Source organism: Zea mays, chromosome 5 (genome assembly GCF_902167145.1).
Source record: "Zea mays cultivar B73 chromosome 5, Zm-B73-REFERENCE-NAM-5.0, whole genome shotgun sequence".
Taxonomy (NCBI): Eukaryota; Viridiplantae; Streptophyta; class Magnoliopsida; order Poales; family Poaceae; genus Zea; species Zea mays.
Window position 1 is genome coordinate 22,277,496 of NC_050100.1, and position 26,127 is coordinate 22,303,622.

Consider the following 26,127-nt stretch of genomic DNA (forward strand, 5'->3'; position numbering starts at 1 on the left):
CGAGCATTAGCCCGGATGGCTAACACTGCTAGTCTGCATGCAGCCAGCCCCGGATTCAAGCGCTGCTCGACTCAGGTTTTGCCAACTGGGAACAATAGTTCCTGATGTTGCCTCGAGCTCAGATATGTCGTACAAAGAAACATGTGTATTTTCGCCAAAGTTAGCCTTCGGTATCCCTCATCTGCGCGTGTGTACCTTTAGGTATAGGTTGTAGATCTATTCACAGGGTAAGTGTGCGTGTAGTGTGCATTCGGTGTGTAGTGTATGAGTTCAGATACTACAACTTGTACTTGGAGGGTGAGATAATACAAAAAATATGAGATAAGAAGTGTTTTTAAAATAGTGCAAGAAAAAAAATAATGGAGTCGCAAAAGAAATACTATACGCGAAAAGAAACGGCCCAGTAAAGGCCCATGCGGGTGCCCCCCGCTCCCGGGCCGAAAAAACTCGGATCGGCCTACCGCCGTACGCCGCATCTGTTCACTTCACCCAGCGTGCTCTCTCTCTCCCTCCTCCCTCTGTGCGACGGCTGGGTGGGCTTCCGCCGCCGCCCTACGCCAAGTGCCGGGGCCATATAGCCGGTCTCTTCGCCGGCGACGAGAACGCATCAGGTATTAGCACACTTTCTCTCTTCCTGCTATGTGAAACCGAGCACCTAAACCCTAATTAGCTATCTGGCGAGGCTAACTTCCCTGCGCAGGCGAGGCTAACGGCAACACCGAGCCAGGCCGTCCGGGTTTAATTGGTTCGCGGCGATGGGCCGCCCGGAGCCGGTCGTGCTGTTCGCTCAGACGATCCTCCACTCCCAGCTGGACGAGTACGTCGACGAGGTGCGATTCCCATTCCCGTTTGTTCTCTCCCCCCCCCCCCCCCCCCCCCCCCCCCCCCCCCCCCCCCCCCCTTATTGTTAACGCGCTCAGGAACGTCTGACCAAGCTAGTGTTGGGTGTATAAAATTCTCTAGGAGTTTGGTAGTCTTGTTTGGGGTACATACAATGCACTTGCACATGGTTAGGCAAGGTTGAGAATTAGATGTAATTGGTGTGGTTTGATATTAATGCACTAATTATGTAGACATATCTTTTCATTACATGAAGCGGTTCAGTGAGGAAAATATTGGACCTAATCATGTTAACTAGGTTTAAGTCTCACAGAACACAACTAGCTGTTATTCATTAAGGAAAACCTAAGAACTATTTCATTTTACAAGCTCATGATATAAGATCTGTACTACCATGGCTCTGCATTGCCTGTGCAGTGCGGTGAAATTGCTGGTGTCACTTAATTGAAACATATTTGAACATACTGTATCATACATGGATCATGGATGGATTAAATGCTAATGAGACCCTGAATGCTGGACCAACTATTTATTGTCCCTGTTTGATACGATCATCTGTATCTTACAACCTACCTTGAAATATTTTTCACTAACCTAGGAATGTAATGCTGGGGTATGAATGGGTAGAAATCTGCACAGCTGGTACTCAACTTTGGGACATTTTCCTCTAAGCCAAGAATCTAATTTTGAGCTATCAATGATTGCAACTAACAAATGTTGAGATAAAGGGAGTGGCATTCTCTTATGTCTTAACTTCATATATGTTTCTTATCCTTAAGTGCACCTTACATCATGCAGGTGCTATTTTCTGAGCCAGTTGTGATCACTGCTTGTGAGTTTCTTGAGCAGAATGCATCTCCTTCTACGCCAAACATTTCCCTTGTTGGGTAAGAAACATTTCTTTTGAATCTTGTTTTTTGTGCTTACGAGACTCTTGTATTTACAATATATTTTTAATCAGCATAAAGATGATCCTGATTTAAAGGTTATTTATGACAGTCAGTCCGGCAGAAGAGCGCACTGTTGAACTTATTTGTCTATTGCAGTTTACTGAAAATGGGCATAACTTTTATAACATCTGATGATATTGATGTTTGGACCCTTCTGATTATTGGTGATAGGATTTGATTATGTGATTCCACATATAGTAAATGTGTTAATTACAAGTTAGTTATGCCTTCATTTGCCCCTTGATGGTTTAATGCCATACCTTGGCAATTATTAGGTGTTCGATGAGTGTTCCTTTTGCTACATTTAAATCAGATATTTTTTTATCAAGTGCTTATATTTCTAATAATGTTTTCAAGTCGTCCGATTAATCTTGATTAGTCGCGATTAATCGTCCAAGTTGGTTTGGAAAAATCACGATTAATCGCCAAGTCGTCCGACTAATCGTGATTAATCGTCCAAGTCGGGTCCGACTTGAAAACATTGATTTCTATGAGTAAAAGTTGAAAAGATCCATTTTTTGGAATGATTTATTTGGTGAGATCATATGTTTTAAGGAAAATATGTATTTTTACCGTTCTGAAGTATGCTGAAAACAACAATGGATGCATCAAACTTGGATTGCATACAAGTTTGCTTATCCCATTTTAACCTAACTACAATTATAATAAAAATGGTAGATGTTCAAAACAATGTCCTAGCACTAATATTGGGGGGGGCATGAGATAAGTTCTATGAAAACTACCAAGACTAAAGCTTCCGAAAATATTTCAAAACATGGAAGGATCAACAAACACTCTCAATTTTATATTATCTTTTTAAAAAAAATCTTGCAAACACGACTACACATTTGAATTTTCCATGTGTATGGGCCATTCATTACAGCTGGAATTTTTTTAAGAATCTTTGTAAACTATATATGTCATGTCATTTATGAAGAATTCGCAAAATTTTTACTCAGTCAATTTTCCGTATAGGGTATGGCCTGTGGACGTATAATGTGTATCAACAATAATCCTTGATAGTAGTCATGTTGGCGGTGATACTTTTTATGCAGAGGATGACAATGATTTGTAATGGTTCACCTTAACCTTCAACCTATAATAACGTCTCATTTTGTTGATACTGCCGTGACTTCATAAGTTGTACGAGTAGGAGATACTGCCGTGACTTCACCTTAACCTTCAACCCATAACAAACATTTCCAGAGTATATGATAGGATCCGGAATCCTGCCGTGACTTCATAAGTTGTACGAGTAGGAGATCGATGGCAGAGTGTGTGCCTCCGGCGGCACACAAGAGGTTGTACACAGAGAGTAGACAAGTGAGAGAGACGTAGAAAATGGTCCTTGAGGACAGACAAGATAAATGCCTTGCTTGATTAGAGTGATACATCTCCTCTCCTCATATAGATTTACTTTGCCCCTAAGCAAGGTATCCTTATTTTTGTGGAAACCTCAGAATCAAGAATCAATCATGATTGTATTTTATGGAAACAATGAAAAATATCTAAGAAAGGATTTTTTTGGGATTTGGCCCCTAACGGCCCGGCGCCTTTACGTGACGCTGGTCATAACAGTATAAGATTCTAGTTCTTTTAGTTTGGAATTCCTAATATAATTGTACTAATTCTTGACCTGTGTAAGGAGCATGTGCACATATTTTTTCATTAACAACACTGCTTTTACTAATATTGATTGATGAACCATGTTCCCTGACTATTATTGTTTTTGTTATATACAGTGCTACATCGCCACCTTCATTTGCTTTGGAAATGTTTGTTCACTGTGATGGGGAGTCTCGGTTTAGGCGTCTTTGCCATCCTTTCTTATATTCACATTCTTCATCGAATGTGCTAGAAGTTGAGGTATGAATAAATTCATAGTTTCTAGTTTGTCTTCCTTTTAAGTGACACTTCTTATTTCTTTGCTATTTTTATCCATATCTTGCTGAGGTAAGGATTGCTGTAGTCCAGGTTGGGTAAGGATCCCAATGCATGAGAGTAGGACGCCTGTCCTTGGTTGACTGGTCAGGAGCTCATCTCCTATGCAGCTCGCCAAGAATCTGGGCCAGGCTGAAGAAAGAGGCTGACCCGAAAGAACATTTTGTATGGCCCTGTTTGGAACAGCTTTCGTTCCACTTTTGGCAGAAAAAGCTGGAGAACAACCGACAACGCCAAATGCAGCGCCTCCGCTTCCTTCCTCTGCGCTGCCTTACCCCATGTGGTTTACACATAAAATCAGAATCGGGCTTGATCTAGTGTCAAGGACCCCCCCCCCCCATTCCTCACTTGAACCCTCCTCTCTCTTCCTCCTTCGTGGGCTTGTCCTCCAATCTGCCATAGCTGTAGGCCCCCTCCTCTACTGCGTTTCTGGCTGGCTGGCTCCTTCCTGCATCCATCCTCCGCGCCCCCGGTAGCAATGTTTTTAAGTCGTCCGATTAATCGTGATTAATCGCCTAAGTCGTCCGACTAATCATGATTAATCGCCTAGGCAGAACGACCAGCAAGTTCTCCGACTTGAAAACATTGCCCGATAGGCTTGTCTTCATCATCGGCGACCTCTTCTTGCCGCCAGCGAGCTCATTCTTCCCACTGCTAGCGAGGTCATCCTCCCTGAGATCCTTCTTTGTGCCGCCAGCTAGCTTGTCGTCCCCACACTCATCCTGTGCACCGCTGGCCTTGTCGCGCCGCTGCTGAGCTCCTCCCATTCGTGCCAGTGGCTGTTCCCCTTCCCTGCGCTCTACCTCCATCCCTTTCTCATGCAGTGGTGACTCGGTACTTGTGGGAGGCCGCAGCAGCCTTGAGCTTAGGGTGCTTGCCGTCAATGGAGGAGAAGATGAGAACACGGCCATGGGAGTTCCCAAAGGGTGTGATTTTCTTTGATCCAGATTCTTAAGAAAGCTAGGTTTTGGAGAAAGCCAGCTTTGATCCAAAAATGGTGGGAAATAAGTTGTCCCAAACAGGATTACAGGACCTATATTTTCTTGCTTATATGAATTTCAAGGCTATTTAGATGATTGATAGAAAGCCTCTGAAATTGTGGTGTCTAATCTTTTCAAATTTCAACTCATCAAGATAATGTTCTGGCCAAGATAAAATACCATGTAACTGATCTTATCCTAATAAGCTAATTTATCACTAATAGAGAAACAAGAATTCTGGTTTAGGTTATGAATTAGTTCTAATTTTGGTTGCAGCCGTCGCAACACTATTGCATGTTTTGATCATACCACGCTCTGGGCGTGAAAGCCATGACAATATTTCATCTTTCATGTTAAGTTAGTGAGATTTTTCACATTGGAAGTCCTAAACCCTGTGCACTGTCCCATCTGTTGTACACAAAAAATATCTTTAAACCTAGAAATTGCAGCTAAAACTTCTGATTATTAAACTGCAAAGTTTCAGATTATCCAGATGAATAAAAGAGAGCAGATAATCCTATCCTCACTTGAGGATGCTATGTGGAGCATGCACAAATCAATCCACAGATATTCATTTAAGGTGAACATGGTAGAACTCTTCAGAACCACCTAATTTCTCTTTAAGCAGTATCGATATGAATAATATGATAGACATCTCTTCAGCTATGGTAAACTATTGGCTGAACAGTATTAGGAACCATTGATCTGAAATGTGAAAAAATCTCACTAACCTAACATAACATTGTTATGGCTTTTAGGCCCAGAGTGTGGTATGCACAAAACCTGCAGAACATCCTCAAGTGAGGATGGGATTATCTGCTCACCTTCTATAAAAAAGGATCTTTGCAGTTTAATGATTATCAGTAAGTTTTAACTGCAATTTCTAGATCTAAAGGTATTTTATGTGTGTATACAGATAGGACAGTGGTAGGGTTTAGGACTTCAAATGGTTGTTTATTTCAGATCTATAAATTGCACTATGTGATTGCAAGACCCTGAACTTTCCAGAGTGTGACATTTGAGTCCTTGAACTCAGAGCTGCAAAATTATTTAAAGATTCTTTGGGAACTGTTTACTGAGTGTTTATAAATGGTTTTAAGTTGTCAGTTATGTTCTTATTTAATAGTACAATCTTTGTTTAGTTCTGCCTCCAATAAACCATATTAGGATTTGAGAAAATCTTTCAAATTATACTTTGACTATTAGTACCTTCTCTTACAATATATTACCACCTACTACATACCAATCTCTTTCTATCTATATATCTATCCATCTATATCTATATATCATATAATCCTAAACCCTACTAGAATTCTATCTCGACATGCAAACCATCCACATCTGCAACCCACCGGCACATGCAATTATGGCACGTATCTATTTATGCAAGCTATCCACCTCAACAAGCCACATCATCCACTAACATTTATTTGTCCATGTCAGTATACCACACCATCCACTAAAATTCATTCACAATCCCCACAATGCGTGGGGTATGCCTCTAGTGTCTTACTAAATTATATGTGAAATACGAACCAATTGATGTATATTTTGACTAATGGTGTCAAAGTTTGATTTTTTTTTTGAATTCTCATACTGCACCCTATATTTTGAAATGAGGGAGTAGTAGTATCAACCACTTTGTTCTTTGATTTTTTTTAAATTTTCTGATGAAGCTCGTATTTTGTGTTCGAAAATTAGATTTTCAGTATCCTTATTTTGTCCCAACAAACAAAATATGGTTCTTATTAAAATAAATAAATAAATAAAATGTGGCATTTAAATTGTATTTGACAAATGTTTTTTTTTGCAAAACTGAATATCCAAGCAACCATAAGTCAGCAACAGTTCTATGCTTTCTAATTGGTAGTAATGGATAATATTACACCTTGTATCAAACTAATTTACAGGTCACTGGTGTCCTCAGATGTCATTTTACTTTTCTGCTTATTGAGCCCTCTAGTCACAAAGATTTTCTTACTGGGCACTGGCAATTTTCAAGTTAATAGACATCGAAAATACAGTCAAACATGTTTGAGGACTTCTGTTGCTCTTTACTTAGTGCAGACTGTTTTTTCTCTAGATTTTCTGCTGGTTATCGTGGGCAGACCTTCCTATGCAGTCCAATAATATAGTGCAGTTTATCTTCTCTATTTCCATGGCTTCGGAGTTAGGAGATGGCTCATGGGGCAGCGGCTTGAGGACTTGGCCCCTCTATTTCCTAAGTGTGTTGCTAACAAAAGGTCGGTGGCCGAGGCTTTAGATAACTCCAGTTGGGTTAGAGATTTGAGAGGTGATGTTTCCTGGGAGTTCATCCTTGAGTTTCTCTCTTTATGTGAAGCCATTTCAAACTTTTGTTCCCAGCCGAGGTTCCTGATAGACACTTTTGGAGGTTTTCTAGTTCTGGCCATTACTCTTCTAAATTGGCTTATGAGCTGCTCTTTGTGGGGTCCACTTCCTTTGCCCCTTATGAGCACATTTGGAAATCTTGGGCACCAGCTAAGTGCAAGTTCTTTCTTTGGCTTGTGATGCACGATAGATGTTGGACTGCTGATCGGTTGGCTAGAAGAGGTCTCCCTCGCCCGCCCTCTTGCCCTCTTTGTGACCTAGAGGAGGAAACCATCCATCACTTGCTGGTGTCATGTGTCTTTGCGAGGCAATTCTGGTTTTATTTTCTGCAGAGGGTGGGCCTGGCAGCTTTGACATCAGGTTTTGATGAGGTTAACTTTGACAGTTGGTGGATCAGCTCAGCTGAACGCATCCATGAGGATAGTCTATGGTGCCACTGGAATGTTTGGCGCCACTGGAATGAGTTTGTGTTCAATGGGTCGCAGCCTAGTATCGCTAAGACCTTGACCTTAGCCGGGGATGAGTATAGTCTATGGTGTATTGCTGGGGCTAAAGGGCCTTCTATGTTGTCAGGTTTTGTCCTTGACCCAGGTTGAGGCACTGTGGTGCTTCCTTGGTGTCTAGTGTGGGTGGTGGGGTTGGTGGTGACAGTGAGTGTGTTGTGGGCGTGTGTTGTTTCTTGTAACTTTGTTTTCTCTTTTCTCTTTAATGGAATGATGCACAGTTCTCCTGTGCGTTCCAGAAAAAAATGGTGCGGCAGTCTGTTTGTCTGATATTGTGGGGCATGATTCTTCTTTCATTTTATATGAATTTCTTTGTTTTTCTTAATTTGCAGGCTATTGTGACGAACCACTTAGTTCTGCGTGGAACTTATCGCAGTCTCACCCTTGTAATTTATGGCAATACCGCCGAAGACCTTGGTCAATTCAACATAGAACTAGGTCTGGACCATTCTCTTGCTAATGTTGTTAGCTCTCCATCAGAGGGAAAGCTTGAAGACCTTCCACCAGCGCTACATTCATCCAAGTTGTCATTTGAAGAATCATTATCATCATTGAAACCATCGAGTTTTCATGCCACTGATGTCGACTTATCAATTGAAGCGAAGAAAGTCTTGCATTTGGCTCTGAAAATGTACCAAATATCTGATGTGGAGAATCTTATTCCCAACCTAAGAAGTGCAGTTCTCTCAGCTATTTCAAAATATGTGACTGCTAGTACAAATCATATTCTACACACTTTGAGTCAAGATTCAGCAAATGCGTTTATCAACAGTGATTTTGATTCTCAGGAAATTAACAAAATTCTTGCTGAAGCTGGTAAGGAGCTCTCTGAAATTTGGAAGAATGTCCATGCTGTTACTGAGAGTAATCTTTTCAATGATAATGGTTTTACCATTGGAGTAGATGAAGACTTGCCCACGACCAAGATTCTAATTGAGTTGTTTAACCATTGTTTCCCATATTACAAGAAATTATCTTTACTTGATCTACAATGTCCTTCTCAGGTATATTATGTGATGTTATTTGATTGGCTACACATCTATTTAATGTTCCAACATTTTTTTTTATCTCATGCCAATTCAATTTCAGAGCAAATGGTTGGTTCTGTCTTTGAGTTTGGTTCTCCTGCTATGCTCCTCAAAGGAGAGTTGCTTTTATTTTGTTGATACTGGTGGGATGGAGCAAATTATTAATCTGCTTTGCTGGAGGACACCAAAATCTGCAGCTACCACATTGCTTCTCCTAGGTATTGTGGAGCATGCTACTCGGAATGGTTTTGGATGTGAAGCTTTTCTGGGATGGTGGCCACGAGCTGAGCACACCAGCATACCTGTTGGCAGCAGCGATGGTTATTGCTCTTTACTGAAGCTTCTACTGGAAAAGGAAAGGCATGATATTGCCTCTCTAGCTACATATGTTCTACAGCGCTTGCGGTTTTATGAGATACTATCTAAATACGAGGTTCGAAGTACTCCCCTCCCCCCTCCTAACCCCCTTCCATCCGATTTTTGTATTTAATTGTAATTCATTGTTTTGTAATTTTATATATGATAATGTTGATGAATGATGATGCGAAGCTCTTGGTTGTTTTGCAGTCTGCGGTAGTCAAAGTGATTTCCAATATTCAGGCAGATAAACTTTCTACTGATGGAGTTCCATTTCTTATTTCTGCTAGTGTTGAACTTGGTGAAATGCTGGTAAGACTATCACTTTGTCCTTTTACAGGCAAACAGTGTTTATAGGTGTGTGTGTAGTGTCATCCTCAAAAGTGATTGGCTACATTGTGACTTCTTGTTGACAAATGTTGATGCAGAAATTGATAATTTTCTGTGGCCCTATTGAAGATCCATCACCAGTGGCTACTGCTAGTAGAATATTTAAGTCTGAACATTTAGAAGGCTTGCTTTCGTACAAAGCAACAATTGATCTTATAACTTCGTCCAAATACAGTTTTTTGCAGTATGATACGGATCCATACTTATTGTCTCTTATCCAGGTAATACTGTTAATCTGTATTACTGTTTCTACACATATTTTGTACCTATGTGGTCTGAGCTTGATCATAGTTAGGTTAATACTCGTGTCAATTTGCATTATCTTCTCTGTTTTTGTATTATTCTTTTATATAACATCATTATCCTATATTACACAGTTGCACATATTCTGCACTATATGCTTTGACTGCTGTTTTTACTGGCTATGAATGCTTTGTGCTCTCAACATTTCATGTCTGTTTCTAGGAATTAGGGGCCAAATCTTACTAGCTCTTTGACCTTATAAGTCTAATATCTCTATTATGGTGCTGTCTGGGGTCAAGGTCTGACATAGCTCACATTGGATTAAGTTGAGTCCTGGCAGTAGCCCTTGTTTCTCTTTTCCATCTGTTCCAGACTTTCTACTTCTTTAATTGGGTGTTATAACTGGATCTTTATTCTTTTTTTTTTCCCGAAAGCGCAGGAGAGCTGCACATCATTTAATTAGAGTTGAAAGAGTCCAAAATGGACCAAGGTACAGAGCCATGAACAGGCAAAATAAAAAACGACACACACTACAGCCTCCCCCGACAAATTAGGCCATGTGCATATTAAGCGCGACCTCTAGGCCTAAATTCTCAAGATGTTTAGCTCCAACCTTAATCCAACACACCATCTCATCTACAAAAACACATTTGATAGTGCCCAGCGAAGGGTTCTCTTCATTGAAGACTGCTTTGTTGCGGTGAATCCATAAACACCAGGCCCCCAAAATGATGACGCTGTTTATACCCTTTCTCTTGCTTTTATGTATCCTCTTACATACCTTCCGCCACCAATCGGCAAAGGAGATCTTATCTCCAGACGGAGAGAGATTATCAAAGCCCAATGGCAAAAGAATGGTATGCCAAAACTGTCTTGCAAAGACGCACGTACACAATTTCTCATGTGCTTGAGAAATCTTTATTCTTAATGCAACAATACACATTTCTCATGTGCTTGAGAAAATTTTGTGATGCGATTCTATTTCGCTGTTAGAATTCCACTGAGGCTGAACTATATACTGCTGTAACTGTTGTATCTGAGTATCTCATTTGTTTCTTTTCCTGTTATCCTGTATCATTGGCCTTTCTAGGTACCCACAATTTACAGTTTGACCCATCCTTTTGCATTCTGATATAAAAAATACGATGAGCTGATCGGCATACCATTCTTTATCTTGGAAATAACAAACTTTTGCTAGCTATCTAGACACCAGTCCCAACCATAGGTGCAAGCTTATCTGTTTTTTATTTATTTTGATGCCAAATTGAATCTAAGATAGTACCACCCTCTCTCCCAAATTATAGGTTGTTTTTTGTCTTTTCTAGGTACATGGCTTTTGGTATGCACCTAGATATACAATATATCTAGATACAAAATAAAAGTTGTGGATCCAGAAAAGTCAAAACAACCTATAAATTGGAATGGAGGGAGTAAATAAGTTTGGCAACTAGAAAAGATTTGGAGAATATGTGATCTCTGGCGTTGCCTAACTGGGCAACTGGATAAAGCAAATTGATCAATTTTAACTACTTAAAAGCACGAGATGAGAAATATTTTAACTTAGCTTCGTAAATGAAATGATTTATGGGAATGCATTCTGCAATCTGTTGATCATCAGTATTCATAATCATAAATGCACTTGTTTTATAAGCTTACAGCTAAATTCGTGACTTGAGATACAATTTCTTTATTTCTGTGTTCTTTATATGCAGGAAAGAAGTTTTTTTCCTCTGTCAGCGGCCTTATTGTCATCACCTATATTGCATTTACCAAATGGCCCTGCCGCCGAAATTTTGATGGGGATAGCATCATCAATTGAATCTATTATCCTCTCCCTCCTCTTTTGTCGTTCAGGTTTTGATCTGCTATCTACCTTTCTTAAACTGGAAACATCATAATATCCATTTTCCCTGAAATTATGACTGAACTTATTCTTTTATATTCCCAGGGTTATCGTTCTTGCTCAGTCAGCCTGAAGCAACTGAGCTTATACTTCTTTCTCTTCAAGATGCAGAAAAAATGAATAAATCAGAATGCATAACTCTTCGACAGGCTTTTGTTCTTTTATCAAAAGGGTTCTTTTGCCGCCCAAAAGAAGTGGGATTGATAACAGAATTACATCTTAAAGTGGTTTGTGAACATTGCGTCACAATTATTCAATTTCTATTGTTTTAAGAACTTTTTCACATACACATGTTCTAGGAGTATCCGGGTTTTTTATTTATTTAAAATCCCAAAAATATTCGATACGTATCAGATCTGAACTGTATAGTCTCTTATTTCTAATGATAATAATATTCTTCTTTATAGGGAAGTGCTGCCACTAGGATCCTCTCAGTTCCTCCGAATTCTGATGAACTTTTGTGGGTTCTCTGGGAACTTTGTGCCATTTCAAGGTCAGTATTGAAGATAGTGTTACATTTACTTGTGCGTTTGAACAGTTTCATAAAAGAATAGCGAGGGGCTGCAAATTGAGATTATCTTCCAATTTTGAGTTCAGTACCCTGCTTACAAATCATTTTTTTGGATAAAAGTTATCTTTTCCACAATAATCAGCAATAGAACACCACACTGATATTATCTAGATGTCCAGTGATGCATTGATTTCCTTTTAGCACTCTAGTTAATACCTGCAAATTTGTGAAAGGGCATCTAGCTGAGTTGGTTAGGTGGTCTGAGTAGCACTTCTCGGGTACTGAGTTCGAATCCTAATGAGAGCGAATTTTAGGCTGACCTTAAAAAAGGTCACTCGCTGGTTGTCCTGGTTGTGTGCACATGAGATGGACTGACCTTTGGGGGCGGATCCTCGTGTAGGGGCTGGGAGGGTTTAAAACATGAGTAAAGATCTGACCTATAGGGGTGGACCCTCATGCTGCACGGGGGCTAGCTTTCGTGACCTTTCTCGGTCAAGGGCTCCGATTGAGTTTCTTCTTAATATAAAACCGTAGGGATGGTCTTTCCTCTATCGGCCTTTTTTTGAATACCTGTAAATTTTATATTTAAACAAATATATCTAAAACTGAATATGCCTAGATAAATTCTCAGCACAAAGGTTTGCACTTCTGGAATGAGAAAGATTCTTGTTTCCAACATTCTTTTTTGTAGACTTTTCAATGACTCCATATGATTTTCACCACATAGGTTTTCATTGTGATACAGGTCTGATTCTGGCCGACAAGCATTATTAGCTCTTGGGTACTTTCCTGAGGTACACACTGTTTGTCTATGTCTACTATTCTCTTAACTGAAGTTATTGAGAGAATTACCTATGTGCCACTAAAAAACCTTGTTGACCCATATGTACTACAGAAAAAATCCTCTTGGATGTACCACGGCGTCAAGTTTCTCTGTCTCCCTTTGCCACTACTGTCAAGTGTTGCTTACGTACTCCCTCCGTCCTGAAATATTAGGGATTTTCTGTTGCCTTAGGTCAAACCATACTAAGGGTCTGTTTGGATAGGTGAAACATATTCGTTTCTGCTGAGAATCACAAGAAATGGCGCCAGCGATTTGGAGCCAGAACGTTTCATGCTTTTTTCCCTTGGCAGACGAAACGGCTGTAGCGTGGTTTCGGCGTTTCACACTTATTCGTGTTTCTACCTCATGCGCTTCCTCTTTCTTTCGCTAGGAATTACAAGATTTGCCATCACCCTTATCGGCTTAGGCCTTCAAAAATGAGAGTACTCACGGACCGAATGCACCACCGTAGGTAGCATCGCGACGCGTGCCCACCAAGTGCTAAAGTTGCACTGCTGCCTAGCCTTGTCCATCTTCCTTCCATGGCCTGTGTCATTCGGCCGCCTGCTTCACCGCGTCGGTCGTCTTGGCACTTCTGCTATACAGCTGCTGCTTCGCCAAGCCATTGACAGCTGGACAACCACCAACTAGTTTTTTTGTTTTTTTTTGACAAAGCCCAACCTGCTGTTGAGCTGCCGAACGCCTGGATGCATAGCTGTTGCTGTTGCCTGCTCCCAAGTGGCTGCAGCCCACTCACCTCCAAAGCACAATATTGACTTTATTTCCTGGTTATTTCTTTTGCACAATATTGGATATATTTTTTAATGCTTGCAAAGACTAGTTCCCTTTTGTTATTACCCAAGAAAAAAATCAATCACATGGTCAGCTAGCCAAACAATTTTATAGGCGATTCTGTTTCTGCTGAGAATCTGAATTTTAAACGTTTCTTAGAGAATTTGGATCCCTACAAAACGGACCCTAAGTTTGGCAAAGTTTGTACGGAAGGACAATAATAATATGTACACTATCAAATGAGATTCATTAGATACAATATGAAATGCCTTTTCATAATTTAGCTCTTTAATGTACACTGGTGGAAGCATCCATTCCATGGCAGTGCTCGGGTTATCCCAGACATGGGAGAACCGCTCACCACCTGTGGGGTTGAGTGCCTGCTGCAAGCCATCGTCCTTGGTTAGGCTCGGATCAAGTAAAACAGATGAACAAATTTGTATATGGAAGAGGGAGAAGAGCATGCTCACTGAAGCAGAGGAAGGAGACCTGTAGAGGGAGGATGATGTGACAGGCACTTGTGAGGTATACCATGCACATGGGGTCCACAGGCTTGGGCAGCATCTTGTTCATGTCCCCAGGGATCTCTGGGCACAGGCACAGCAGCATGCAGTCATCGTTCCCTGCCCCCTTCAGATGTTTGAGCTCTTCAGGGATGATCCTATGTCATTGCAGCACTTGCTCTGCAGCATTGGTGTCTGTTCATTGTTCGAAGGTACCACATTGTCTGTTAGCAAGCCCAATTTGCTGTGTAGGCACAATACGGCTTGGGTGTAGATGCAATCGGGATGTCCGCATGCAGCCTCTCGGTGATGTGTTGCTGTGCTCATCGGGGATCATCATTGGCGAGAAGACAGTGTTGCAAGGCTAGGTGCAGATGTGTGTGTACATGAGCCGTCAAGGGCCTTGTGCCCTGGATCCCGGTGGTGAGCCTCTCCTTTTGCCTGCTCTTGTCTCTCTGTTGACCAGGGAAACATCAGTGTCAGCTCGGAAGGACAGCCCGCAGCTGTGGCATGGGCGCATGGCTATAACGAGGACGATTATCTTGGGATGGAGTCAGCATCAACTCCTGTCAAAGAGAAGGGTTATATCTCCTTCAAGCAAGGGCAAAATTGTCTGTTAAACAAAAAGTAAAATCACAAGTACACCTAATGTGTGACAGGTAGGCAGAACTTGACAGTAGTGGCACTGGAATGGAGAAATCAAAAGCTGTGGCATAAGATTTAAGATGTTTTTTTTTTCATTTTTATTTTTTTACATGTGTCGAGCAAGTTTTCTTAGTGGCACATAGGGAATTATCTCAGGTGATGTTTGGTTCACATATTTCTAACGTGATGGGTATCTGATAACATTAAACCATGTTTGTTTAAATCCAACCATAATCATATGCCACACTAGAAATTGATATCGGCCTATTCAAAATTATTACCGTTACCGTTGCCATTTACGTTACATTTCGTGAACCAAACAGCACCTCAAAGTCATTTAGGTTGTTGATTGATGTCAATATTCTTGTTGCAGGCAATATCAGTTCTACTGAGATCTCTCTCTTCATATAAGGATCTTGATTCAGTCATGGCTGAGAATGGTTGAGAATCTTCTGGATCCTTCCATTTGATTTAGTGTTGTATCCGTGTGCTTACATGTCTTTGTGTCTGTCTGATCTCAGGAGGGTCGCCTTTGGGTCTTGCAATTTTCCATTCAGCTGCAGAAATTCTTGAAGTTTTGGTTGTGGATTCAACTGCTTCATCGCTTGAATCATGGATTGGGTTTGCTGTTGATCTGCACAAGGCTCTGCATTCATCTTCTCCTGGTTCAAACAGGAAAGATGCACCAACAAGGTTGCTTGAATGGATTGATGCTGGTGTTGTTTATCAGAGAAATGGTGCTCGTGGGCTTCTTCGTTATTCTGCTATTCTTGCATCTGGTGGAGATGCTCATCTTTCTTCAGGAAATGTGCTTGTGTCAGATTCAATGGATGTAGAAAATGTAGTTGCAGATTCAAACAGTAGAGATGGTCAGGTCATCGATAATCTTCTTGGTAAACTTGTTGCGGATAAGTATTTTGACGGAGTTGCTCTATGCAGCACTTCTGTGGTCCAATTAACAACAGCTTTCCGTATCTTGGCATTTATTTCGGATGATAAGGTAAGAAATTCATGCTCATGGAAAACCCATTTATTCATGACTTATAGTTCGTAATGACATGCTTACCTTTTTGCTATCTGCAAAGCCTGTGGCGTCATCCCTTTTTGAAGAAGGCGCCATAACTGTTATATATGTTGTCCTGATGAACTGCAAGTCTATGCTTGAGCGTTTATCAAATAGTTATGGTGAGTGCAACATGTTTTATATTTTTCTACCATGACATGGAATTTGTGACAGCAGTATATCTTTAGATTCTTGTATTCATGAATCTTTGTGTGCTCTTATTTGTCCTAAATTTCAATTATTCTACAGATTACCTTGTTGATGAAGGGGCTGAACTGAGTTCTACCACAGAATTACTTCTAGATCGAACTCATGAGAAAGCTATTGTTGACCTCATGATTCCCTCACTTGTCTTGTTGATAAATCTCCTTCATATATTACGTGTAAGCTGCACTTCATATTCTCTGTGATACAATCAATATGGATGTATCTTTTGCGTATGAGACAACAATTGTTTCAAGCTGATTTTATGATCTTGGGTTATTTTTTCATTGCAGGAAACGAAAGAACAATACCGCAACAAAAAACTTCTTAGTTCTCTTCTGCAGTTGCACCGAGAAGTTAGGTTGTGCATATCACGTTCCATTTTATACCTCCTACCCTTCCCTCTCAATCTCTCTCTGTCTAACAATGTCTGCAATTCTATTCTTGCAGCCCGAGGCTAGCAGCTTGTGCTGCAGATTTGTCCTTCATGTTTCCTACTTTTGCTATAGGTTTTGGTGTTGTTTGTCATCTTATCACGTCAGCACTTGCTTGCTGGCCGTTGTATAATTGGGCACCTGGTCTGTTTCATTGCCTTCTTGAAAATACCGAGGCTACTAATGCGTCCGTACCATTGGGCCCGAAGGCTGCTTTTAGTCTGCTTTGTCTCCTGGTAAGCATTTTGGCTACTTTTTCACCTCTAGGACTGAGGATGGGATAATGAATGGATCGTCCAATCCTAAGTAGGACCTAAAGCTATGTAGCTAACTGTTTGGTTTGTCGAAGAATATTTGCTCCATCACCATATCATTTTTAGTAAGCTTCAACCAATATCGTGGGTTGTGACACATGTTCTCAAACCTAATGTCTAATTTGAGAATTGAGATGACTGTAAACTCCTTTTTTCTTTCTGCACGTTCGAGAAAAATAAACTCCTTTTTTTATCCCTCCGTTTCAAATTATAGTTCACTTTAGCTTTGTCCTAAGACAAACTTATCTAACTTTGATCAAGTTTTTAGAAAATAATATTAATATCTACAAGTTCGTGTAAATGCATTATCAATACATATTTCTGTTGAAGTGTATAAGTGGATTGTTTATCTTCTCCTAACAGCTTAAGCTTTTGGGTTGAACTAACGTGTGTCCACTCTAACATGGTATCATACCCAGAGGTCCGAGTTTGAATCCTGGCAGATGCTTCATTTGTGCCTCCATCCCTTTATTTTCACGTTTGCACCTTCCTCTCTGGTTGCACGTGACTGGGTGTGTTGAAGTGTACAAGTGGATTGCCTACCTTCTCCCAACAACTTAAGCTTTTGGGTTCACTCTAACAATTTTAAAGGGAATCTATCTAATGAAAGTAATTTGCCACTATAGATGTTGTCATGTTGATGCATTCCAAGAAATTTTGACTTAAGAGAAAGCTAAACTGAACTACGATTTGGAATAGAGGAAGTAGTATTGATGTCATCTTGTGTTCGATAAAAAAGTATTGATGTCATCTTTATAGTTGTTTCTACTGCTGTTCTAATGTCATGTGTGCACTGTAAGGGTGATCTGTTCCCAGATGAAGGCATATGGCTATGGAAAGTTGAACTTCCTTCTCTCAGTGCCATTAGATCTTTGAGTACTGGAGCAGTGCTAGGGCCTCAAGTGGAGAAAGGGGTGAACTGGTACCTGCATCCTGAACATGTGACCATATTACTTGTGAGGCTGATGCCACAACTTGATAGGCTTGCTCGTATCATTGATAACTTTGCTACTTCGGTATGTACTGGCTTTATTTCTTTTGCTTATCATATCATTCCAAAGCAAATGACTTTTTTCCTTACCACTTTTTACATAAATCATCGTATATGGCAGGTCTTGATGGTGATACAGGACATGCTTCGTGTTTTCATTGTTCGTGTTGCCTTAGAAAAGATTGAGTGTGCAGTTGTTCTTCTACGCCCTATATTTATGTGGTTAGATGATAAAGTTGACAAAACTTCCCTGTCAGAGAGAGACACCTTTAAGGTATGAGAATTTGCAGTGATTATGCTAGCATAATATATGTTCTATCACTTTAATTCAGTTGAATGAGGCACTTTTTTTGTTCGTCAAATTCAGTTGTCAGCATTTATTTGGTAAAAACTCAGCATTGGCAAGCTAAAGTTCTTTATGCATTTTCCAGGTCCATCAGTTGCTTCAGTTTACTGTAAAATTGTCTGAGCATCCTACTGGCAAGGTGAGAGGTTTTTTGCTATCTACGATTCTTGGAAGCTGTTTTTCTTGTGGTCCCTTCTCATTTCTCTTAATTCAGGCATTGCTTTGGAGGATGGGGTTCACAAGGATTCTTAGCAAGTTACTACAGAATTGTAGCCGAGCATCTTTCCCGTATGATAATCAGACTTTTGGAAGGGCGCACTCTAAGAATGACCTTATGCTCAAATGGAGGATCCCTTTGTTTAAATCTATTGCATATATCTTTAGTATCGACCCATGTAATAATGAGAAGGCTGATGTTGAAGAGTAAACACACAATTACACCATTATTTGTTTAGAAACATATTTCTTATTTACATAGTACATACTAAAACTAATGATTTTTCATTCAACTAGGTCCCTGAATGAGAAGTCTGTTCATGAATGCTCTTCTGTCATGCATGACCTCATGATGTTCTGCCAGGTACATTTCTTTTAGTTTGTTTATTATTAGTCTATTATTGTGGAAACATGGGGTTTGATGCGTATTGAAACACTTCATAATATTTTACTTGTTTCTTTGATCCCCAAGCTTCGCTTCATGGTGTCAATATTGTCATGCTCTTAAGTTATTCTGCTCTGAAGGAATTAGATATGATTTGAGAGGACCCTGTGTGTTTTGATTTGGCCCCGAGAGTTGGCAATAAGAACAGACAATTAGACACTAGTTGGTTTCATATAAAATTACATCATCAAATTTTGTAATGTTGGGCCACATGGTAATAATGCTGAGAACTTCTGGATCTTTCAATTGGGTTTTGAGTCCACCTAGTTTAATTTTTTTTCTCGAACGACGCAAGAGAGCTGTGTGTCATACTGTCATTTCATTTAAGAAAGAAAAAGACAACGAGTAAGGTCAAAATGACCCAACCCGAGTACAAGCAGCTAGGTTTTACACAAAAGAAAAACAAAAACTGACGACCAAGACCACCAGCATCTAGGAGGCTGGGGATAACGACCTATTCAGGAGCTGAAGCAACCTTGGGATGAGCGATTCAGAGCGAGTCACCGGAGTTGATCACAGAGGACTGGCGGTTCTTGATCAACAGTTGGCCGGGGAGGAGGTGGAGCAGCCGGAGATGAGCTCAGGAAGGAGGAAGGGATGAGTCGGTCACCAGGAAGGAGGACAAATGAGAATTGAGATCACGAGACACAGAGACCAAAAGAAAACAGGAAAGTAAATTTGGTTTTGGAAACAGGGCGCCAATCAGTAATTAATACGATGGCAGAATGGAAACGAGGCACCCAGAAAATATAACACAGTCGCGACCTTTCCAATTTCAGATTTCAAGTCACAGTATTACCTAACCAGACGATTAATCACAATTACTGTCCGATTATTCGGACGTCTGGACCATTAGGCCACCTAATCGGGTTGGTGGTCCTAATCGAGTAGAGTAGAAGTGACCGACCAGACTAATTAATCACGATAAATCGAGATAAATCGGACGATTTGAAAACCATTCCCGGATGAAAGAGATATGGACTTTAGAAATTTAATTATTCACCGTACTGCATGTTGTTCTCAATGCTGTAGGAAAATAATACCCCTTCGTCCAAAAAAGAATTCAATTCTAGTTTTGAATCTGGACAAGTCCATGTTCAAAACTAGAATTGCATTTCTTTTGGGATGGAGTATGTTTACACTAATTTTGATAAAACACTATGTATGTAGATTGCAGAAGATTTAGAAAGGTTTAAAAAACCGCAGCAATAAATGAGTCAGAAAATATAAATAATAGGTGTGGCAGTGTAAACCTTGACCAGTAGATTTGCACTATTACACTTGCATGTAATCTGTTCTTGACTGTTATATGGATTCTTTTTTTTTTCTCGAAAGCGCAGGAGAGCTGCGCATCATTATATTAAGAAAGGAAAGGTCCAAAATGGACCGAATTACAACACCAAGACCAAACCCTCAAGCCTCCCCCACAAGGGGAAGCCTGACGGGCCCTACGAGAGTTATATGGATTCTGAACATTCTCTTGCCTGTAGCTGAGTTGTCTTTGAGCACCTTCGAAACTTGTTAGTTTGTTTCCACCTGAAGTACTACTCTTACTATATTTATATAAGTGGGAGTTTCTCCCTTCGTGTGTTGTCTCCTCCAGCAAGCACTACGAGTGAAATAAAAGTCAAAAAACGAGCGTGGTGCTTGGGTTCGAACCGTCGCCCCCTCCAAGTTTAGGTTCTAACCACTGTAGCTCACAACCATTTGTATTCAATAAAGAATAGATATTGTAAATATTTTGAATGTAGAAACCATAGTAACACACGGGCAACCGACTAGTCCTAATGCATTCATCACTGTTTTTAGGGATTAAAACGGTTGGAAACGGTATTTATTTGGTAATCATTTTTTGGTCATTTTTCTTTAATTGTGAATAAATAGGATATGAAATCTACTATACAAATTTGTATCCTTGTTTTTAGCATTGAGTTTGTAAATATTCATAAAAGGTAAACGTCGAATTCATCCTATATTTTCTCAAACGATAGATATAAAATTTGGTATGGATTCGGAAACAATTAAACAAATTCGGTAAAATTTTCACCTTTTTTTATTGTTGAAGGGAGCAAATAATACATATAACAATTTATGCAATATTTTATTCTTATTTGTAATAATGTGCTTGATAACATAATAAAAGATCAACATCAAATTTTATACATATCTGTTTTAAAATATTAAATTTGTCCTAACAGTTCGGATTACCACTTTCATCCCTAACTGTTTTAACTGAATCGTATAATATGGTGCTCCAAATTTTATAAATAATTAACAAGCTATATCTTTATTAAAATTTTAATACCTTTTTTATTATCTTATATAGTTGTTCAAATTTACTTTATATTACTTCTGTCATTCATTATAATGTTTATCATGTTATAATATAATACCCCAGGTTTTGCCTGTTGGCCGGGAAATGTTAGCATGTTCGTTGGCGTTCAAGGAATTGGTTTATTCTTATACCTGTAGAAGTGCAGTAACTTTGATACTTTCACAAATACATACTTCCAACAAAGATGTTCTTGAAAAAGATGAGAGTGACCCTAACCATAACTCACCATCTCTGGATGGTTGGAATTGCTTTTCCTCATTGTTCAAGTGCTGGAAGAAGCTTGTAAAGTATGTTGGTTCTAATGAACGAACAGATTATTTAGTAGAAACTATTTATTCCTTGACACTAGGTGCTATCACCCTCAGCCAGTATGGTGAAAAGTAAGTGTTGCTTCTGCTTATTGCTTTTGAATGTCTCAATAGCATTTAATCCACAGAAGATTGTATAGAGGCGTGATTTTACATGTTGTCAATGTTCATTGGGTGAAGCCATTTTATTTAGCACATTTTCCTTTTGCTGTCTCTTTCTGTTTGTTGAGGTAGTCAACATATGCTAATTTCTACAGAAGTGTGGATATTATGTTTACCTTGTGCCGTGGCTGTGGGTCATGCATGTATGGATATAGCGTGATCTGCTGCATACACCCACAATCTGGAATGGGTGGTCCTATTATTATTTATACATATGGGTATCAGACCATCGATGTAGGATTCCTGAGTTGCCAGATTCCGTACTGTCATGTTGTGCATGCATATGACATCATGGATCTGTTTCATTTTCACCTTCTCCATTTTATTTTCTTCGTTTCTAATTTTTCCATATATTTCTCCTTGAATCATGTACGCATTATTGGTACAATTTATAGACTTATCTTGCTCTCAAAGCTAAACCTATTTTCTTAATGTCGTTGTTGTTTCTTTTTTTTTCTCGAACACGCAGGAGAGCTGCGCATCATTTACTTAAGAGGAGAAAAAAGGTCAAAAATGTACCCAAATACAAAGCCTACAGAAGGCAATAGAAAAAACACACCCACTCACAATCTGCCCTGCAACTATACTGCAGCATCCACTCTAGATGGTTACAGCCAAAAAAATGCAGGCATACCCCCAAACTCTACAAACACTAGACCCACTCAGTGTCGTTGTTTCTGGTTCATCCTATCCAATGCCCTCTTGAATTCACTGTGCATCCTGCTACTAAAACATGCATGATGTTCGTCTATTCCATTATACATTAGCGTGCATTTTAGTGGTCTGCTTTGCTTTAATTCTCTGGCATCTGTGTTCACTATAAAGCTCAGAGATTTATTCACTTGCCTGTGATGTGCACACAAGATAGTGAAGAACTAATACCTATTTAGTTTTAATTGCATGTGATTTATTCACAGAGGAAGTTGCTACTATATACTTCTAATTATTTTAAGATCTTTGAACAAACTTGTTATATCACAATTAACTTTTAACATGTTTGGGTATTAGCTGATTCCAGTGCTATTTGTTTGGCTTGCAATTTATTTTTATCTGTATATTATGGTTCATACCAGACCAGAGTAAATATTATTGACTTAAAATTATTATCTTGCTGTTCCTTGTAGTCTTGAGGGTCTGTTAATACTGAGGTATCTATTTGGGCTCCCTTCTGATCCTAGTGGTTCCTTGGAATCATCTGGTGAGAGTCCAAGTGAGATTGAGTTATTCATGAAGACATATGAAGAGAAGATATGCCAGGGCATTGAAAATTCAGCGACTGCTGTTGGAAAGACTCTTTTACGCAAGGTATATAACTTCATTACTAGTAATGTTAGAACATTTTTGCTCCACTGTCTTGATTCTAATATCTATAACAATTCACAGCTACTGAATTCGATCAAATTACTACGCTCAATTCTTGAGAATTCTGGTCAATCCGCAGATACAGTTCAGATGGTTCTTGAAGAAGGCACTGACTCACTGTCTGAAATTGCTCGCTCTGTTGTTATGACAGCTCATCTTATGCCATCCCTAGCCAATGTGTCAGTAAATGATGAATCTCCTTTTCTCTTCTCTAATATGTGGAAGGTTATTGTTGATTCAGAAGAGCCTCTTGACTGCCAAGAGGGTGAATTTGCAAAGAGGCTAGTTTGGGAGTTGCCTGATTCTTCTCTTGATAGACAACTAGCACCTGGCCAATCTGCCAGGAGGAAATTAGCACTGGGAGAGAGTGCAAGTAGGCGTGTAAGGGATAATCAACTGCCTGAACCCACTGGGCAGTTCTCACGAGGTTTAAATACATCCAATGCTTCTTCGGGACATACACGCAGAGACACTTTCCGTCAGCGGAAACCTAACACAAGTAGACCACCTTCAATGCATGTAGATGACTATGTTGCAAGAGAGAGAAACATAGATGGTGCAAGTAGTGCGTCAAATATTGTGAACTCTACCCCACGAGGAACACTTAGTGGAAGGCCTCCATCCATTCATGTTGATGAATTTATGGCAAGGCAGAGAGAACGTCAAAATCATGCGCCAGCCCCAACTGGAGATGCACCTCAAGCTAAAAGTCAGACAACAAGTTTAGATGACAGTCTTCGTACTAAGCCAGAGAACTTGCGTCAACCCAAGACTGATCTCGATGATGATCAAGAAATTGAAATTGTCTTTGATGAGGAATCAGGTTCGGATGATAAACTTCCTTTCCCTCAACCAGATGATAGTCTCCAATCTCCACCTGTCATTATTGGGGAAAATTCTCCTGGTCCTGTTATTGACGAGACAGAAAATCAGGAGAATGAAAGAGTTCCCTTTTTCCAGAGGGCCACATCTATCCCGAAGGACGATGAAAATCTTGGCATTGGCATTTCTTCCCAGACTGCAATGCTCTCAGAAGCTAACAGTTCTTTGGAACTGAAACATTCAGTTTCTAGCCCAGGGAAGAATTCTTTTCGTGATCATGCTGAAGAGTCTAATTATGATTCTATTGGTGTATCTGGGAGACCATCTTTACAAGCAGATCATCAACAATTATCTCGTAGACATGAAAAGAGAAGTCCACGAAAATTTTCTGAGACTTCTCTGTCAAATGGATTCCATGGGCGTGAGCATAGACATTCCAATAACCATCCACCTCTGCCACCAATGCCACCTCCAATTTCATCCGTGTCCATGCAAAATACTGATTCAGTTAATAGGCAGTCATCTTCGTTCAGTGCTCGAGATCGACCAACACCTAATCCTTCTGGTTATCCTACACAATCTTTTGACTCTAGTATGCCTAGTGCTTTCACAGGCCTTCAGGTAATTGAAGATAGGAAAGCTTTAGTTATGCAGATTCTTTTCTGATTTCATCTGTTATAGTTCAGTTTTTGAAATGTGAACTTGCTTTTGTAGGGTCAAACTCAATACATGCTTGCAGGCGCTGGCAGTTCATCAGCGAATGAGTTACCCAATGTGGAGGCCAAGCTTCTATGGAACACATTTCCAGCAAATAGGATCCCTCTGGAGACCTTCAGCTCAGGTTTACCTGCTCGGCCGATGCCACCCCTTACACCTTATTCAGCTGTTGCTACTCAGCACGCTACGATGAACTCTGGCTCTCCTGCAAACCTGTATAGCCAGGGCAGTGTTGTCCAGCCTTCTCCAACTGCTTCTATTATTAGTGATTCAAATTTGGCCATGAACTCCGCATCTGGCAGCATGCTTGCATCGAATCTGCTGCCATCATTTGCATCACAATTTCTGATGAGCAGGCCTTCAATGCCTACTCCGTTTTTTGGCACGCCTCTTCAACAAGTTCAATTCTCATCCGGTCTTCCACAAAATATTTCTAACCCTCAGCCACCTGTCTCAATACAACCACGGCCACCCCCACCCCCACCACCCCCGCAGCAGCCACATCCTTCTCAGACACTCCAACAACTTGGTGCTATCCAATTACCACACCAAGATCAGCAGCACTCATATCCCCATAGTGCTATCTTGCCACAAGTTACGTTGCAGTTTCCTAACCAGCTACCCATTCCTCAAGTACAATTGTATCATCAAAGCCAGCAGGAATCTGGGCAAACACTGAGGCAAGTTGGTGAACAATCACAACTTCAGAACCAGGGTATGCAAGCAGATAGTTTCTCTCAACAGCAGCAAGACTCAGGGATCAACTTAAACCAGTTCTTTTCATCTCCAGAAGCCATTCAGGTAACATTTGAATTTATTTTATGAAGCTACATTTTGGGATGAACTTAATGCCAAGGAGACTATTAGTCATAACTTTTATTTCTTGCAGAGTCTACTTAGTGATCGTGAGAAGCTCTGCCAACTTTTAGAGCAGAATCCAAAACTTATGCAAATGCTCCAGGTAAAATCTTGTGAAATGTAGTTCAAGTAGTCACTTCAAATTTTTGATCCGCTGGAAGTTATTTATGCTTTGAGTTTGATTACACCTGCATTTGGACACCTAGAGGATTGGGTTGATTGTATGTGTACCGTTTATTCTCAAACTGTGATGCAAGTTGATTTTAGTTTTTTTTTTCTCTCGCATTGCTAACAGGATCGCATTGGCCAGTTGTAGTCGCACTGGAGGTGCTATTGTGAAAGTGAAATCTGATGCTGGTCGATCGCTAGGTTCCTAGAGTATGGTGTTGTTTTGTTTTCGGCTATGGCTGTAGCTAGATGAAAGCAACTGCCAGCTTGCTAGTCGCCGAAATGTATTCCTATGTACATTATATGTAACTTTGTTCTGTAATGTGAAAATTTGTAATGTTAGTGCGTATCTAATTTATAGTTTTAAGTTTACCTTAGTGGTTAGATCGTGTGACATGCGCAGCGACGGGAAAACGACGCCGCCTTTTGTCTGCAAAGGCATTTGACGCTAACTACCTGTAGAGTTCTGAATATCCTGTTGCACTCTTGTGTGTATCTGGTTGCTTTAATGCTCGAAAATGAATATCCTAAGGTTTTGCATTCGTATGCAATCATAAGCAATCCTACGCTTCCGTTCCTATTTTGAACAGCATGGGGTTTTATATGATATATAAATAAAAATCA

At 40.1% G+C, this 26,127-nt stretch overlaps 1 protein-coding gene across 4 annotated transcripts; it reads left to right on the forward strand.

The window, feature by feature from the left end:
* Positions 1-466: 466 nt before the first annotated feature.
* On the forward strand, positions 467-26,043 carry LOC100274006 (uncharacterized). 4 transcript variants are annotated; one of them, XM_008683295.3, is made up of 30 exons: positions 467-611; positions 701-830; positions 1,639-1,727; positions 3,533-3,656; positions 7,896-8,379; positions 8,467-8,567; positions 8,653-9,024; positions 9,159-9,260; positions 9,377-9,559; positions 11,294-11,435; positions 11,530-11,711; positions 11,892-11,977; positions 12,741-12,789; positions 15,132-15,198; positions 15,280-15,758; positions 15,844-15,943; positions 16,071-16,204; positions 16,319-16,386; positions 16,476-16,695; positions 17,574-17,789; positions 17,886-18,038; positions 18,196-18,249; positions 18,325-18,533; positions 18,624-18,690; positions 21,170-21,486; positions 22,701-22,881; positions 22,960-24,381; positions 24,475-25,278; positions 25,367-25,438; positions 25,631-26,043. In XM_008683295.3, exons 2-30 carry the CDS (start codon positions 756-758, stop codon positions 25,649-25,651), a joined length of 6,573 nt encoding a protein of 2,190 aa, XP_008681517.2. In that variant the 5' UTR covers positions 467-611; positions 701-755; the 3' UTR covers positions 25,652-26,043. The 4 variants fall into 4 exon arrangements, with proteins under 4 accessions (XP_008681517.2, XP_035823719.1, XP_035823718.1 ...); XM_035967826.1 differs by having other exon boundaries at positions 476-611; positions 683-830; XM_035967825.1 differs by having other exon boundaries at positions 476-611; positions 683-830; positions 7,896-8,567.
* Positions 26,044-26,127: the final 84 nt, after the last annotated feature.